At 46.7% G+C, this 17,879-nt stretch overlaps 1 protein-coding gene across 8 annotated transcripts in view; it reads left to right on the plus strand.

The window, feature by feature from the left end:
* Window positions 1–17,879, plus strand: part of PRDM6 (PR/SET domain 6) — a 102,371-nt gene that overhangs the window by 18,790 nt on the left and 65,702 nt on the right. Inside the window, exon 4 of one of the 8 annotated variants that reach the window (XM_089334850.1) lies at window positions 1,389–1,661. The exons of the other annotated variants lie outside the window; for them this stretch is intronic. Within the exon in view, the coding sequence (XP_089190976.1) occupies window positions 1,389–1,415 (27 nt within the window). The 3' untranslated portion in view covers window positions 1,416–1,661. Of the gene's footprint in view, window positions 1–1,388; window positions 1,662–17,879 lie in introns of those variants that run through there. 8 annotated transcript variants of the gene reach the window in all.

Below are 17,879 nucleotides of genomic sequence, written 5' to 3' on the forward strand. Positions count from 1 at the left end.
GGCGCAGACACAAATAAGCCCAGCCGTGTGGAAGTTTCACCGAAGTCACTAATGAGTGATTATGGGTTGAGGGTCTGAATATCCATGAGATGTGGTTCCGCCAGCGGACGGAATGTTTTTATCATTTTGTGTAATGACAGCCTCGACAACAATTCATTTAGCTCTGAAGGCATCAGCATTAAAACGGAGGAATCCATTAAAATGCTGTATGCAAGGATTTATAAATTAGGCAATTTCCTTGATTATTGCAATCATTTACAAAATTGATTGTTCCGGTGTGGTATAGACAGATTTCTGCAATGATCATTGACAACAAGCACATTCCCTGATATCAAGTCACTGTCCTGCCCCCCCCCCCCCCCCGCCCCCACTGCCCACCACCCTCCCGCAAGGTCAGGCGGACTTTCAAAGGAACTCACAATGATGAGTATATGGTGTTGCTGTTCAGGGGGGAGCCACTAGTCTGGGCTGGTGAGAGCAGCTTGCTCTAAAGGTTAGAACATTATTTGACAGTGGTAGTGCTGATCCGGGGGAAGTGTGCTGATCACCCTGATCCATTTCTGGACCGCAGCACAGATTTTTGATATGATGCCAATTTAGAAGGAGGCTACTCTTGCAAATTGCAGCTGTAAATATTTGTTGGATTGAAGATCTGGAAGTCAATAACGTGTTTTATTTGTTGGGCCTGGGTGTTCTAATTATCCAATAGATATATCGTGGAGTCACTGAATTTTAGGTCAATTAATTCTGGAAGGCCAGATAAAGCCATTGTTACAAACGTGCATGGCTCACAACGCCGTGGATTTTCCTGTTCAAGCACACACACAACAAGTTCACTTGGTGCTTGATCCCTGACCACAAACCACAAAGTTGCCTTTATTCCTGAAATATCAGCTGTGGGCCTGCCAAATGTGTCTCAGGACCCTGTCCAGTGGGAGCCAGCCCCGCGGTTTATGCTTCGTACAAAATAACTGACTCTAGGACATTCGTTTTTAATCATCATTTGTTTTTAATCATCATTTTCCCATTTTGAAACTTTAACACAAACTGTAAAATAATAGCACTTTTGAAAACGGTTTAACAGTGTTGGGAAGACAAAAAAATGTTTCTCTTGAGTTATGTCCTGATTGTGCATGCAAAATAATTTGATCGAGGTAGTTCTTTGTTTAAAAGAGCAACTGCTGCATTTGAGGAGGTTGAGTGCTGTGGTGACACCTTGCTGTTAACTGGGCTGTTGTTGCTTAGTAAGTCCGAAGTTCATTTTCATTTTTTCGTTTGTTGTAAAGTTCCCTGCTTAAAAATCCAGTAAAAAGGCAATATTTTTCTTTCAGTGTTTTGATTTTATCTCCTTATTTTTATTTAAAGTTTTTATTTTTTTCTCCCCACAGCATTTCTGGTTTCTTTTAAGAGTTTAAAACTGTGTGACCAGCTCTGTCTCGGGTGAACTGTGAATGAAGCGCTTGGCCTTATAAATGTTTTTCCCTGTACCCCGCACATTGAGTGAATAAACCAAGATCTTTGGCATGCATTATGAAATGATAATGTGGGATCCAGCCCATGTTATTAAAATGAACGGTGTTTTAGCTCTCTGTGATCATTTTAAATCAAACCTGCCACAGGTAATGAAGTGTCTTCTATAGAAACATTTAGTGTAATCTAAGTCAGTAGAAACTTCCTAAGTGCTTTTTAATTGGAATCAAATTAAATGTAATCAAGCTATGTTTTCAGTGTCTTCCGAAGCACCAAGAGCTGGGTGTTGTTTGCACAGTTGGGATATTAGTGCGTATCACAAAATAGCACTGGATTCTCAGGTACCCATGCACTCTTCACAATGGTTGACAGCCTCTGCATAAATTCTAGCTTAGAACTGTGGAACCTGTTGTGTTTGCCCCAAGTTATATTTTAGAACTCCTTCGTGATGTTAAACCACACATAAATGGTTCTTGGGGGAGAAAGTTCTGAAAAATATTGACATATTTGGGAAAGCACATAACTCCAATTTATCACAATTAGTAGTAATTTAAAATTTGAACCAGATAATTCACCAAGCAGAAAATCTCATCATTAAGTTTCAAACTAGTAGAAATGAATTTCCATATAAAAACTAATTCGTATGCATCACAAAAAATCCAAACTATTTAACCATTTAAACCAGTGATGACCATTGTTGCTAGTTTTTACAGTGGCTTTTAGAGAGCTGACTGTGTTATGTATTACACATTCATTTCATTAAGTCAGTTTTGATGAAAGATATTTGCAGTATCTCATGGATACTGCTGAACTTTTTGAAGCAGCAACCTTACTGGCTGTGTCTTCATAGGGTCTCCTGCAGAAGCTTACATGTGGTTTACCCAGGAATAGGTTTTGATTTTGTATCTAGTTTCCTCCTCCCTTCCTTGCACTTTTCCTGGTGGGAAGTTTAATTAACAGCCTGCAGGCCCTACTGAGGTTCTTTTTTTTTTTTTTAATTTTTTAATTTTTTTGACAGGCAGAGTGGACAGTGAGAGAGAGAGACAGAGAGAAAGGTCTTCCTTTGCCGTTGGTTCACCCTCCAATGGCCGACCTGGCCGGCGCACCGCGCTGATCCGAAGCCAGGAGCCAGGTGCTTCTCCTGGTCTCCCGTGGGGTGCAGGGCCCAAGCACTTGGGCCATCCTCCACTGCACTCCCTGGCCACAGCAGAGAGCTGGCCTGGAAGAGGGGCAACCAGGACAGAATCTGGTGCCCTGACCGGGACTAGAACCTGGTGTGCCGGCGCCGCTAGGCGGAGGATTAGCCTAGTGAGCCGCGGTGCCGGCCCCTTCTGATGTTCTAAAAACACTTCTACTGATATTTTCATATGCACCATAGCACATGCCTTTAATAAAGCCAGATCTCAGGGAACAAAGGGGGCAGTTTCTCTTTTTATACATGAAGATGTTAACAAAAAGGGGCCACGTGTCTTGGACATGCTTTTTTTTTAAACAGGAAGTCACCCATTTATTGAGCTGTGTATGAGACTTTTGGGAAACCACTTAATTTTTTTGTACCTCTTTTTCCATGTGTAATGGGTAGGAATATGAGATAGTTATGCATAGTAGAGAGAAAACATTATGACTTTTGTTAAACAACTGCAGTTCCCTCCCTCCTTTTCAGTTGGATGTTAATAGTGAATTTTAGGTCTTTTGTGGGCTCTGCCCATAATGATAAAGAATGTCATTATTCATATTTATCTGCTGAAACACAAAAATTATCTACAGCAGACCATAATACACAGCCTGGACTTAGTACAGTCAGATTTAAATAATATTTTAATGCAAATTTGTTCAGAAGTTCCCACACACAAGAAAGGATTGTATATTAAGGGGATACTGTGTACTATGGACATCAGAATCCATCAATTTTACTGGAGAACAGCAAGAATGACTGCAAGTTGTTGGGTGCGTACAGTAAGTTTTCTCTGTCCATGAGTTCATTGAGTGAAATGCTGACTCGGAATCCTCACAACAGGAACTGACTCGCAATATGAAAGTGTAAAGGAATGTCTCATCCAGAAAAATCACAAAAAAAAGCCCTAAAGCACAAAGGCCTCACATCAGGAGCCATTCATTAGGTCACTTTGAATTCTGAATAGACAAACATCTCCACACCGGAACATTGTGACTTGTCACTAAATATTAAATGACAACAGATCAACATGGTGGCACATTTACCCCATCCATAAAAATCTGTGTGAGGCTGTGTGTGTACCGATGAGTAAAAAAACACAATGCAACCAGCCATCAGACAAATTCTGAGTATGTGACAATGTCAATTCTGTGAAAACCAAGGATTCCAGTTAGACATTTTAGGTAAAAAAATAAAGTGCTAAAACATGTCATAGAGAATGAAATTTTTTAAAGATTTATTTATTTATTTGAAAGGCAGAGATAGAGAGAGATGGAGAGAAATAAAGAGACCTTCCATTCGCTGGGTTACTCCCCAAATGGACGCAAAGGCTGAGGCTGGGTCAGGCCAAAGCCAGCAGCTTCTTCCAGGTCTTCTACATGGGTGCAGGGCTCAAGTATGTGGGCCATCCTCTGGTGTTTTCCCAGGCAGGTTAGCAGGGAGCTGGATCGGAAGTGGAACAAACAGGACTTGAACTCGTACCCATATGGGATGCTGGTGCTGCAGGCAGAGGCTTAACCTTCTACGCCACAGTGCCAGCTCTGAGAATGAAACTCTAGATTAAATTTGTATATTCCACAATATATGTTGGTTTCATAGGAATCATTTGTACTGCACCTGGAGTCTTCCCTGTGGTGGCAGTGAAGTGAGCATAGTACGTCGTGACCCGTCCGGCAGAGCCCTGGTCCATCAGCTCCAGGGTCAGAGTGGTATCTGTGCTCTGTGCCCTGCACATCAGCTCCAAATCTGGGCTAGCTATTAATAGCAAAGCTACTCAGCAAAAGGGTAGCAGGAATAATGCTTTGCAGTAGGTGTGCAGTTTCAGCTTTGTAAGAAGAAAAAGTGCTGGAGATTGGCGGCACAACCATGCGAATATACTTAGCACTCTGAAAGGTACACTGAAAAATGTTAAAACAGTAGGCTTCTGCCACACTTTTTACCCGTTTACGTGTTTGGTAAATTCTTTTCTGTAGGCCAGTGGTTCCCCAGCTCCAGCATAGATAAGAAGCAACAGGAGCACGGACTCAAGTGTGGAGCAGTCTGGGGACCGGCCCTTAAGTGATCCTGCCTCCATGATCCTGGATTGGGGACCAGGAATTTGCTTTCCAAGCCAGTGCCGCTGGGAGTCCTGGAACTGCCTTGGTCGCTCTCCCCCATGCCCTGGTGGTGGTCAGTGGCTCCTCCTGCCTCCTCTGCCGACTTTGACCCTTTCGAGCTCACCTGGCTTCTGCCGTGCTTTGGTCCCATACCTGGTCTAGCCCTGCTCCTGTGTCAACTTTGCTTTCAACCCTGCTGCACCTGGACTGCCTCATTTTGGACACTTTTAGTCCCTTCCCTTACCATTCCTGCCCCCGAGGCACAGACAGATCAAGAGAGAAATCCTTGTGTTGAAGAGCTGCTAATAGCACAGTGAACTCCCATGGATTTCATTTTCTCTGTTTTGGAACCGCACCTGGCTAGGTGGAGGGAAACAGCTGAAATGGCAAAGCTTTACATGGTGTCACCTGTAGGGTACAGGAAGCCCTTAAGTAATAGTGGTGGTTCACAGGGCGGGGGAGGAGGGGCTTTGGTAACATTCACAGGGTCTGAGCTATGGGACCCCTCGGACAGCACTGGAAGTCCCTAAGCTCTTGGCCATGCTGTGTCCAGCGGCGCCATCCCCTGCCTTCTGTTGCCAGCCCCTTCTGTGTGGCCATATGCTCCCGATGTGAGATTGGCAATTTGCAGTCTGTAAGTCCCCCATAGGCCAGCTCCATGATTGGCTGGTCTGTGTCTTCCTCCCCAGCTCTCCATGGCGCCTGTCATCGGAGGGGTCTGGACACGTGGCCTATTCTCACCTTAGCTCCTTCCTCTCCAGTTCCTCACCTGCTCTTACTGTTTCCACTGCCCTTGTGGTCACAGGCGGCTCTCAGACTCCATTTCCCACACAGCTCTCTCTTACCTCTAGGCCTCAGTTGTTTGACACCACCACCAGGATGTCCTCACCTCATTTCAAATTGAGTCCTCCCACTGCTGCCACCCCATGCTCCCCACATAGGTGTCTCCTTATCTTTAATCTACAGTTTTCTCAGATTCCTTTTTGGCCTCTTGGAGTTGGTATAATGGCTTTTTTTGTTGTTGTTTTTTTAAAGATTGTATTTATTTATTTGAGAGGCAGAGGGAAAGATCTGCCATCTGCTGGTTCACTCCCCAAATGGCTGCAATGGCTGGAGCTGAGCTGATCCAAAGCCAGGAGCCAGGAGCTTCTTCCAGGTCTCCCACATGGATGCAGGGACCCAAGGACTTGGGCCATCTTCCACTGCTTTCCCAGGCCATAGCAGAGAGCTGGATCGGAAGAGGAGCAGCCAGGACTAGAACCGGCGCCCATATGGCATGCTAGTACTGCAGGTGGAGGCTGCGCCCACTATGCCACGGCACCAGCCCCTATAATGGCTTTTTTAGTGTCTGTATTTCCAGCGATGAGGCGTATCTAGCACACAGAAGGCAAACTTAGGTCCAATGGCAACCAGACTGTGTGCCAGGCCTTGTGCATTACAGGGTTCACCCGAACCGAGCCTCAGTGTGTTCAGAGCTTCTAGGTTCCTGGCTCAGCAGAAGGCACGGAGCAGTGAAGCGACTTGCTGAAAGTAGCAAGGAAGGCCGGTGGGACTGCACAGAGGTGCTGCGGACCACAGAGTCCCTGCTCTTTGCTGCCTGCAGCTCTGACCATCTGCCTTGAACTCCCACTGAGTTCTCGGGTCCTGGTTTCTGCCGTGGGCTTCTCCGTCCAGCAGGCCCTGGCCTCTCAGCTTGCTGTGAGCGTTCCCTCCTGGGTGGACACTGCATTGGTTTCTCAGACACAGCCCAGCCCTGTGTGTTTCAGAGCCCCAGGTTCTGTGTTCATTATCCCAGAGAGTTCAGCTCCTTGGCAGGTGGAGACCCGAGCATGCGTTGTGCAGGTTGCAGGGATGGGAGAGACGCCTCTGCCTTCTGGGAGGTGATGTGTCCGACCGTGGGGGGCCCCTGTTGGAAGCAGTGTGCAGAACATGGTCCTCCCGATGCACGGAGGAGGGGGACGTGGCTTCCTGTGGGCATGCCCAGGGAGGGAGGGCTGTCTGGCCTGGGTAAAATGTCCGAGAGGCAGGGACCATCCAAGTCCACTCTGCCTCCTCCACCTGCCCCTCGCTCCTGCACACTCACCTAATGGGCCGGCTTCATGTCCTTGCCCTCTGCGGTGACCTCGGCTGTGCAGGGCGCCATCATCTTGCTCTGGTTAGCCCATGTTGTTTCCTGTTTTAGAATCACATCTCCCAGGAATCCCAAGTCTCTCTCGCTCACCTCTCTGTATTCTTGTCACTTCAGCTGCACCTTTGAGAGTCACTGAGGTGCTGTTTCCTCCCCGGTCCTTGTATGTAGCCACAGTTACTGTGATACACTCACGTGTGGGACGTACACCAGGGAGTTATTTGTGTGTCCTGTATTTTTATTGGCTAAGCCTGACCTTTGGCTGGGTGTCCTGCATTTTTATTGGCTCAGGCTGACCATCCAGGTTTCAGATGAAAGGGACAAATGAGAGTGCCAATGGGGAAAGGGACTCTGGTGCCTGCCTGGGGGAGGCCGGGGTACCAGAGCCTGGTGCATTCAAAGGAGTGTGGTGGGAGATGAGGGCCCGGTAGCTGCACTCAGATGAACTGCATGATCGGGAAGACGTTGCCTTTTGCATGAAGTTGACCTTGAGCAAGCAGTAGCACGAGCTGACATGCTTTGAAAGGACGCACGCGGTGTGGTGTGCACAGAGACGGTGCAGTTGGTGAGAGTAGATACAGGCGCTGGGTGAGGCTGGAGGCGTCTGTAGCGTTTGCAAGCAGGTGGCTGTTGCTGAAATCCTGAGGGTTGCCTGGGGGCGGTGGGGAGGGAGGGCAGGCGGAACCTTGGCTAGAGGAGGGCTTAGACGTGTCTAGCGCTGCAAACCTCCGGGAGCTGGATCCATATGGCCACGGGATTAGGTGCGTGGTGGCTGCTGCATCTCCTGTCCTCCTCTGCCAGTACTGGACCAGCTCGTTCCGAGGCCTCTGGGGTCTACAGCACAGCGAGCCAGGGGTCTGGTGACTTTGAGATGATGCTGGAATCCGTGAACTGTGGGGTCATTGCATGTGGCAGTGGAGGCCTCTCGGATCCTTCCCGTGAGGGAGGGGTGTGCAGTCTGGCTTAGCTCATCATTCCCCTCCACCCCGCACCTGCCGTCCTCACGGTCACTCACGGGGCAGGTACCTGCACACAGCATGCTTACACCGTGCACACTGTTCTCTCCAAATTTTCCCTGTATTTTTTTAAACTATTTTTTTTTAAGATTTACTTATTTATTTGAAAGGCAGAGTTACACAGAGGCAGAGAGAGAGAGAGAGAGAGAGAGACTGACTGACTTCTATCCACTGGTTCACTCCCTAAATGGCTATGCCGATCCAAAGTCAGGATTTTCTCCCAGGTCTTCACATGGGTGCAGGGCCCAAGGCCTTGGCCCATCTTCTATTGCTTTCCCAGGCCACAGCAGAGAGCTGGAACAGTAGTGGAGCAGCTGGGACTTGAACCAGCACCCATGTGGGATGCCTGCACTGGCCCTCTCCCTGTATTTTTTGTCACTGCTTCATTTGAATTAATTTTTGTGATTATAAAGCCTGAAAATGTTTACAAAGAGGGTTTTGAAACTCTGTAAACATTTTTTAGAAAGAAAAATGAGCCACAACTTATTTGGTCTGTCTTTTTACACTTGCTATTTTCTCTACACGTCCAGATGCATCTATGCTGTTTGCTTGCTTCCTATGAAACCTTCGTAATAAGATTTTTCCATATTGAACATTCTCTGTGAACCCAGCTGTTGTTGGCTCTGTATTCCTCTTCTAATTGAATCCCATGGCTTAGCATTTATGTGAGCCATCCCTGCCTTCCTCCTCTTCTTCCTTCCTCACTCCCTCTCTCCTCGTTTTGAAAGTATCACTAACCGTTTGCTCTCCTGAGCATGTTGGATCATGCTTGCCAAATACACCTACTGGAAGAAAGACGCAGAGGGAATGTCCCTGTGTACAAATAGCAGCAGTCCTCGGAGCAACAGCAAACATATATCCAGCCCCTTTTCGCCTGCTGGTTTTGTGGCTGCGTCCTCTCAAATGCGGGGAGCGCTCCTCCACCTCTCCACCTGCTGCGAGTCAGGTGTGGAAGCCAAGGCCAGGTGGAGCTGCCGCCGTGGACCTATGTACTCTTGGGGGAGCCCTCTCTGCAAACGCTAGCCTGGGACTAAATGCCTCCACAGTGGTGAGACTCCTAACACATGCACTGACAACACCAAACAGAAGGCCGCCACCGCCTTCTTCTTCTTCTTTTTTTTTTCCTAAATTGCTCGCATTTACAGTTAATTCGATTTGAATTGTAAGTCACCTCCATGCCAGTGAGCTTTGTGTTCTGTAATGCGCAGAACAGAGCGAGGGGAGGTCGGGCTGCCAGTGGTGCACAGCTGGGGTCGTGCTGAGCTGGTTTCAGACTGGGAAAGCTGTCTTCTGTCTGTGCATCTTGTGATCCCGAGCTGGGGTTTGCAAAGAGAACGGAACTGTCTTTTGCAAACGCATTTGGACCCCTGTCCACAGTGGTTATTGGAGGGGATGAACACAAGATCAAACTCGATGGAGCACAAGTGAAAAAGCACTTTTTCTCCCTATTACAGGACATTTTCCTGCAGGCCAGCCGAAAACCTTTCCCAAGTGCAGAGCTTCTGGTACCCAGAGGGTCCGACAGACCAAGCGTTGCAGGTTACGATGAAAGAGAGGAAATGGTTTGAAAAGCAGACAGTTTTCACACTACATAAAAGACTGAAGAGAAACAGCAAGCGAATGTCCAGAAAACAACCATATAAATAGATAATTGCTGAAATACTTGGATAATTTTGAGAATAAATGCAGGCTGAATTTTTGGACAGTGAAATCAGCTTTCCATAATAACTCTGCCTCCCAGCCAGCAATTTCCTTGTTCTCCCTAATTTGTTTCACTCCTCTGTGGCTGGCGGAGGCCTGTTGTGCACCTCAGATAAGCTGGCTGTGCAGCTACCAGGCTCTGTGCTGACACTGTTGTCTTGCCTCCTGCTTTGGTGCCTTGAGTGAGTCCTTGCCACCCTGCCAGGGGGCTTTGCAGCCCTGGTGAGCTCCGAGCTTTCCCATGGTGTCTCCCAGGGGACCTCTGGGGCTGCGCACCAACCTAACGGTTCATTGAAGTCTGGACCTAGGTCCAGGGCAACTCTGCAGTTGTGCAATTCCAACAGCCTGGAAGCTCCCAGCAAGGGAGTGAGGCCTCTGGGGAGAAGGCAGTAAACAGCCCACACCCCAGCTATCTCTGCTGGGGAGCTCATGGCTCAAGTGGCTGCAGCCCAGGGTGGCCTGCACTGCAAGGCAGAGGGTCATTTGAGGTACCTTGTTTTTTTTGTTTTTTTTTTTCAGAACAAGGGAGAGGAGCGGCTGTGATTTCTACTTCTGACAGGTCTGTTTTGAGACTTGGCATCATGGAAATTTTCATGCTCTTGGCTTTGGATCACAGCAAGTTTATGTCTGAAAAGTTTCAAATGGGTATGCTGGGGACGCATTAGAAAGGGTTCGATAGCCAGCAGCAGGCAAGGTCAGGTTCTCTGCCAGTGGCCCTGTCACCTTTCCTTCCTGGTTGGAGTCACTGATGGGTATCTGTCTCATTGCACCCTGCTGCCATTAGATTGATAATGATACCCATTCTAGCGAACATTGCTAGAATTTATACAGTTACCCAGCATGCACTTAACCAGCTTCTCTGTGTACCAGGCACAGACAGGGCTGATGGAGGATTGTGTTGTATCAGACATAGCCCATACCTGGGGGGTGCTTATAGTCTGTGAGGAAGATGGCGCATTCCCAAGGAAGATGTTAAAATGAGTAGAATGAAGCATCTGACTGTGCAAACCCAGAGGAGGGAATGAAGGGCCAACCAGGCGAGGTGAGTCACCCAAAGTCTTCACTCAGGTTCAGTTGCATTCACCATATGCAGGGTGTGTGTGCTCAGAATAGTGGCCAAGAGGAGAGATGGGATTTAAGGTGGAATGAATACCAGATTGCGAAAGTCTGGATGGGAGTAAGCGAGTTATTCTGTCTAGAAGGTTGACTTGGATGCTGGGCCTCTCAATGGGGTGATGCATCAGGTAGTCACATCAGGGAAATGTTTTAAGCTTTATTTATTTATTTGAAAGGCAGAGTGACAGAAAAAGAGGGAGGGAAGGAGAGAGAGAGAGAGAGAGAAAGAGAAAGAATTTGCACCCATTGGTTCACTCCCCAAATGGCCGCAACAGCCAGGGTTGGACCAGGCTGAAGGCAGGAGGCAGGAACTCCACCCGCATCTCCCTTGTGGATGGATGGCAGGGGCCTGGGTGCTTGGGCCTTCACCCACTGCCTTCCCAGGTGCCTTATCAAGGGGCTGGATTGGAGGCTGAGGAGCTGGCATGCAAACCAGGCTTTTCGATGTGGGATGCCAGCGTCCCAAGCAGTGACGGCTTAGCCTGCCACACCACAGCGCCCACCTGTGAGTGAACTTCCTGGAAGCTGGTGAGAGTTGACATGTGAGGTGTGGATAGGAACCTACAACGTAGTCTTCCGCAGGGAAGCTAAAGACGGTGGGTTACAGTTGAGGAAGGCGTAGGGTTGACTTTGTGGTTCCTGCTGGTACGTAGTGGAGTTTCCAGTGACATCTGAACTCTTGCCTTCAGTGGGATAAACATATGGTAAAGTGAGGGGCATCCTGAACCCCCAACGACTTCAGCAACCAAAGTGGTTTTTACACTTGAGCCGCCTGACAGGTGCACAGTGCTTTTAGGGCATTTGAATGTCGTGTCTTGGTTCTGGCGTGCACCCCCAAGTAACTCCTCATTTGAAGGACAAGTGTCCCAGGAGAAGCAGACATGGGAGAACGAGGCTTGAGAGAAGAGTAGGAGTCTCTCTCTAGGCCAGGCAGTGGGTTCCTGTGTTATTTTCTGATGGCGATGGTGGTAGGACCTTGTCCAGGTGTGCTACCTGCTGGGGGAACAGAGAGGAGTATGTTGTGTTCTGTGACAGTTGGATGCATCTTGTTGGAGTCAGGACCTAAGTGTCACTACCCCTAAGCAGCCCTTCAGCAAGTGGCGCTGGGCTGTGCACAGAACAGGAGGAAACAGGAAAACGGGACACAGAGAGTCCTCGCTGGGCAGGAGCCTGGAGTTGAGAGGTGAGAGGAGAGGGTGTTCATGTGCTGCATTAGCTGTTGTGTCCTACACACCAAGAAGCAAAAACGAGAAAGACCCGGACCCAGAGCATCTTCTATACTGAGAAATGCAAACCTTGAAGTGGGTAGTGTAGGGGAAAAACTCCATGTGAGGTTTTAAAATGAAAGGCAGGAGCGCACAATGGTTGATAAAGGTTAGGACTGGGGCAGAAGATGAGCCTGGGCCGAGGGTGCCTCGAGGGAGGGCCAGGCTCCCAGGAGCAGCTGGCCCTGGGCTGCCCCTCGCGGGCAGGGGTGAGGCTGGGCTGTGCAGTCCTGCCACCCGCAGGGCCCTGTGCTGCTTCCTCCAAGGCCTCAAGGTCCACACTCCTGCTGTAGGGCCCAGCAGCTTCTGCCCGGGATGCCTGGCCCTGCCTCCTCTTGGAATCCGTGGAATGCATCTGCCTGAGTGCTGGAGATTAGAGCCCAGGGCTGGGACCTCAGGAAAGCTGTCGTTTTGGGTGGCCTCCCAAGACATGCTTCAGACCCCAAGCTGATACATCCAAACTTCCTCCTCTGATAATCTATAATTTTCTGTTTTTAGAACCACATTGTCAGCGGTGTCAGAGAGACCCTTTGCAGATGATCCGACCACTGGAGACTAGCAGTAATATCTCTTGTTTGGAAATGAAGCAACAGAAAGGAATTCAAGCAGGCTAGCTAAGTGGAAGCATTTTAAATTAAAATATAACTGTAGTTAACACTTCCAAATTAAACCAAATCAGTTTTACTCCAGGCTTTTTAAACTGAGTTTGGAAATTGTATTTTCATTTCTGTTTCAGCAGCTTTTTAACTTGAAAATATGAAGTTGAATTTAAGGCTTTTTGAGGTTTTTCTCCTCTCACCATGTCTTCCACAGTGCCCGTTTACTTTAGGGATCTTGTGAAAATTCTTGGTCCATTTAGAATATTTTTCATTTTGTTGAGGGTTTGCTTATCCTCAGTTCAACTTGTTCCAAAGAGACTTAACGTAGACCCTACAAAGCTGAAGTTTGGAGATGCACAAATGTTTGAAGATGAAAATGCAGGATACTAAATGTGAACACAGATGGGTGACTTAGAAGGGTTCCAGCCTGGGTGTGCTGTTTGGACATGGTTACCCGCGCTCCTGTTGTTGGTTGGTGGAGTGGACCTGGTGTGGCCGCTGTGTCATGTTTGCCCGCTGATGATGTGTTACGTGGACAGAACAGACTCCCTGAACACCCCGCAGAACAGAGGCTGAGCCCATGGTGTGCCGTTGGCCAGCTATAGCTGTGTGAACCTTCAAATTAAGGCTTTTTTCCCCTGTTAAACAAATATTTGATGATGTTACCAAACACTGAGAAGACAGACAAACATTTTGTTTTTAAATTTTGAAGCCCACTACCTGGAGGCACGTTGAAATGTATTTTTCCCTAGAAAGTTTTATATATGCTCTGTGTGTGAGAGTATAATGCTGGAATATGCTTTTACTTAAAATTGTTTCCCAAAGAGGTCCTATGGTAATTAACATTCTTTGTAATAATTATGTTTAATTCATTGTCCAACAGATAGATGTGTGAGAATTTGCTTGGCTGTGTCCTTGTTGTTAGACATTTGGAATCTAGATTGTTAATAAGTTTATTTTTTTTAATTTTCATGAATATGTTCAGATGTGTTGCTTAATCTTGGAGCAATGGTTTTTACTTCTATATATAGGAAATTATTTCTCTCTAATGGGGCTATTGGAAGAAATATCTTTGGTGCTCAGATAATTGTGTTAAGGATCTGTGACTTGATGTTTATAAATGTTAAGTCACTACTGTTTTGAAGTGGATAATTACAAAAATATGAGATTCTTTCTATATATAAAGGGGAAGATCCTTAAAAGTTGTATCCCCCCCCCCCATTTTGCAAACTGAGAATTGCATACTTTCAAAAGCTGGATGTGGTTCTCAAGCCACTGGGGAGCTTCCTGGTTTTTTCCCAAAGTTTCAGCAGAAATTTCAAGCATACACTGAGGTAGAGAGAGATGGTGTCTTCTACCCAGAATCCCTTTTGAATAGTTTTTCTGTTTCCTATCTTGTCTCCAGCCTTTTTTGCTGTTTTTATTTTATTTTGCTTAGAATTGTTAATCCAAACCCCAGTCCCTGTAACAGTTTACCTACACATCCTTGAGTGTCCATCTCTAAAAGGTATGGGTTTTAAAAAGTCACATAACCACAATACCAACTGATGATTATTTCTGAAATTTATCTGCTTTGCCCGTTCCTTTATTTTCCCCTGAAGATGTTTTTGTGGTTGGTTTGCTTGAACAGCAGTCAAAGGAAGGTCTCCCATCCGGTGCTGAGAATGTCCCCGGAATCTTCTCATCCTGACAGTTCCGCTGGGATGGAGTCAGTCCTCTACCCCGCTGCGGGAGCGGCATCAGGGTGTGTGTTGTACCGAAGCTCCCGTGGGGATGCTGAGGTCCAAGACACCACGGGAATGAATTTTTTGGTAGAGAGATAGACTTTTGGAAATATAGTTACCCTGTAGCTCCCTAGTGTGTTTGCTTTATAAATATGAACCCTTTATTTATTGGATTTTCCCAAAGGGGGCTTCGCTGCTTGTCTGGGTGATGTTTGGGATGATTTGTGGCTTCTCTCTCTGCTCGGTTCTTTCCTCGTGTGGGTATTCCTTGTTGTGGTTTTTGCTCCTTTCTGTGCAGTGCTCTCTACTGAAATTCCTCATCTGTTTTCATCATCTCTGTAGTTGTCTATCTTTTCTTGGCAAAAAAGGATTTTTTTTTGGTGTGATGACAGAGGATAATTGCTACAGAAAACGGCGGATGTGTAGGGAAGTAAGACGAAAACAAAAGTTACCTCTAATGCCTCTACTTAGAGGTGCTCACTGTTAGTATTTTCACTGTCTCATTCTGGTCTTTGCATGAAGTTTTTTTTTTTTTTTTTTTTTTTTTTTTTTTTTTTTTAATAGTTGAAAAACCTTTTACAAACATTTGTAACCTTTAAAACATAACGTAATAAAAAAACCTGGACAACTGGACACTCTTTACTGCAAGTAGATTTTTTTTTACATGTCTGTGATTGGTAAAATTTTCATGTTGGTGAGTTACATGCTTACACATTTTAGGAGTTTTCCTGTTGCCTTGTTTGCCCTGGGGAAGGGTTGTATGCGTTTTCCCTTCCCTGAATGGGTGAGAGAATTTGTTTCCCAGATCCCCTTGTCTACTGTGCGGCCTCTTTCTTTTGTACACCACTTACGTGTCCTCCCTTCTTCCGTGTTAGCGGTTTTAACAGAGGACCCCAATGAAAGCATTTCAGGCACTTCACGGCCTGTGGCTCCGTAGTTGGCTCTCTGACCTGGAATGTAAGGAGGACGCCAGCTGGAGATGTGGAAGGGCTCCTGTGGTCAGTTCAGAGCCTCAGCCCTCCTTGCAGGGCTGAGGGGGGCTGGGGAGCGTGAGCCTGGCTGTTGGGTTTCTCCTTCAGCTGCTCTCTTAGATGCTGCCCTTGGCAGAGACAGTGGAGCGTCGTGGTTCTAGAGGTGCCTGCGTTTCATCAGTAGGCTTTCAAATGATTCCTAAATTAACTTTATTGATTATCCGAGGATTCTTGGAGTCCAAGTTTGCAGAAAGAAAAAAAAACACTTTTACCATTGTTTGTCTTATTTTCATCTGAATTGCCCTTCGTTTCCTGCCCGTGTTGGGAGCGATGCTGTCAATAGGCCCCGATCACTCTTCCTCTCCTGCACACCGTTACTCCACTCTGATGATGTTGGAAACCTTGGGACCATTTGAAGCCAGCCCTTAGATGTGCCTGCGATTTCTGAGCTGGGTTTCAGGCTGCATCAGTCTAGTCTGTTGCATCCAATGGGCTCTCTCTGGGCTCTTATTACAGAGCAGCTGAAGGAAGAATTTCGGAGAAGGAGAGGGCTAAGACTTGGGTGGGGCAACGCAGAGCTGGAATATTTGAATATTTTGAAAAACGAGAGCTCCTTGGCTCAGAGTGGATGACAGTCTTTAAACAAACCTCGCAGATTGACAAGAGCAAGGGCAGGGGAGCCAGGATCCCTGCCAACCTTTGACCTGGCCTGGAGCAGACCAACCTTGGCCTTGGAGACTGACCAGCCAGGCTGGGTGGCGGCTCCTCTTGCATCAAAGGCATGTTTGGGTTGCATATCTCTGTTCTGTGCTGTGGTTGTCCTACGACGGTGTAACCACATCAACATTCTTTGCATTTATGCCTGTTTATACAACACAACAGGAAGAGCCAATCTGGTGGTTTTCTAAATAATTATTCCAGTGTAGATGGCCAGCAGGATAATTCAGACTCCAGTGGAAGTGATCTTATCTTAAATTGTCCACTTTAGCCACTCACAATGGTAGAGTGAATGTTGCCAAATTTCAGTTTACTTTGTGCTGTTTAGACACACTTCATATGGTGCTTCGTTTTAAAAGACCTCAAAGTATTTTTATGGAACAGACACAGGAAGTTTGGTTCTCAAGGGCAAAGATACTGTTGCTCCATTGGTCAATGCATTTATCCAAATCTGCTCTTGAAGACAATAGCCCAAGTCAGAGCTGGCAGCGGATGGAAGGCTTCTGGGCTGTTATAGTTACGGCGCCTGGTTCAGAAACTCTGCTGTTTCGGGGCATCGTACCGCCCTGATTTTGGTGGGGCAGGCACCAGGGATTCACACGGTTTTCCCCGAGAGGGAAGTGGACTAGTTTGACAGAAGTGAAAACCAAGTCACAGCTGCATCCAGGAAATTTATGGTTAAGAGCAGAGATGGCTGGAGATGCAGATGGCTCTGTCATTTATTTATTAATTTATTCGCCTGTGTAATGTGCTTTACTTTAGACTGACCCATGACCTCAAAAAGGATATATCTTCAGCTCTGTATTTTTCTGCATATGAAGTAATGCTAGTCTACATGAAGTTTAAAGTTTTCTTTAAAAAAATGAAGTAAAGGGAAAAAAATTAATGTCTGTGATGTTGCTTCCAGATCCGTGAAAAAAAGCTAACTTTTTTTGTGTGCACTGTTCTGTGTACCCCAGAGGTATAACACCAGAATTTTATCATTAGCTTCCAGGCTGAGTATAGGCAGTTATACAACACAAAATGATGTCTTAGGTTGCATTCTCCTGGTATCATCTTCATTCCATATGACAGTGTTTCTAAAGGTTCATGGAAAAATGGAATGAAAGACAAGTTTATTTTTGAAAATCATGCCCTTGTTTATAGTTTGCATTTTCCACTAACATTGGAAAGCCACGTCATATAATCTCACACACACACACACACACACACACACACGGTCCCGGGACTCTTGAGTTGTGGATGTCTTTTGCATTTTGAACTCAGCTGGACTTATAGTGCCTGGTGACTCACTGTCTATTTGTTTTGTTGCCTCATTGAAATTGTGATATCATAAATCACTCCATTTTTTAATCATTTGAGTAGCAAACACCCCAAAGCATTAAAGTTAAACAATGTTAATGGGGATTTACTTTGGATGCCATTGTTTTAATATGACAAATGGCCATGCATCAAGCTGCATAGCACAGTTTATTTATGCAGACATAATTAGGCCTTTGAAATGAAATGCACAGGGAGCCATTTGCCAGAAATCCAGTCCACTTGCCGGGCTCCTCCCCAAATCTTCCTCCCCCTAAGAGCTTGATAGGCGTGGGTACGATATCCCTTAGATGGATGGTGCTGGGCCGGGGCGAGCTGTAATCAGGCTTAGGGAAGAAGTTACCTGATGGATGGAAGGCAGCATTTCCTCCTCCATTTCTTTGGCTGTGCATGTGCGTGACTTCCAGTGGAAGAGACCTGAAAGTTGGAGGAAGAATTATTTTCCATTTCAGACACGTGTGGGAGAGGCCATTTCCCAAAGGGAAATCATTGCTGAGCAGCAGGTGCCTGCTCCCAAAGACACGCAGCCCCGGCGTGCAGGGTTGAAGGGGGACTGGCCCTGTGCTCTTCCCCTGACCTTGG

This window comes from Oryctolagus cuniculus, chromosome 6, assembly GCF_051225735.1.
Source record: "Oryctolagus cuniculus isolate XC-2025 breed Fujian yellow rabbit chromosome 6, ASM5122573v1, whole genome shotgun sequence".
NCBI lineage: Eukaryota > Metazoa > Chordata > Mammalia > Lagomorpha > Leporidae > Oryctolagus > Oryctolagus cuniculus.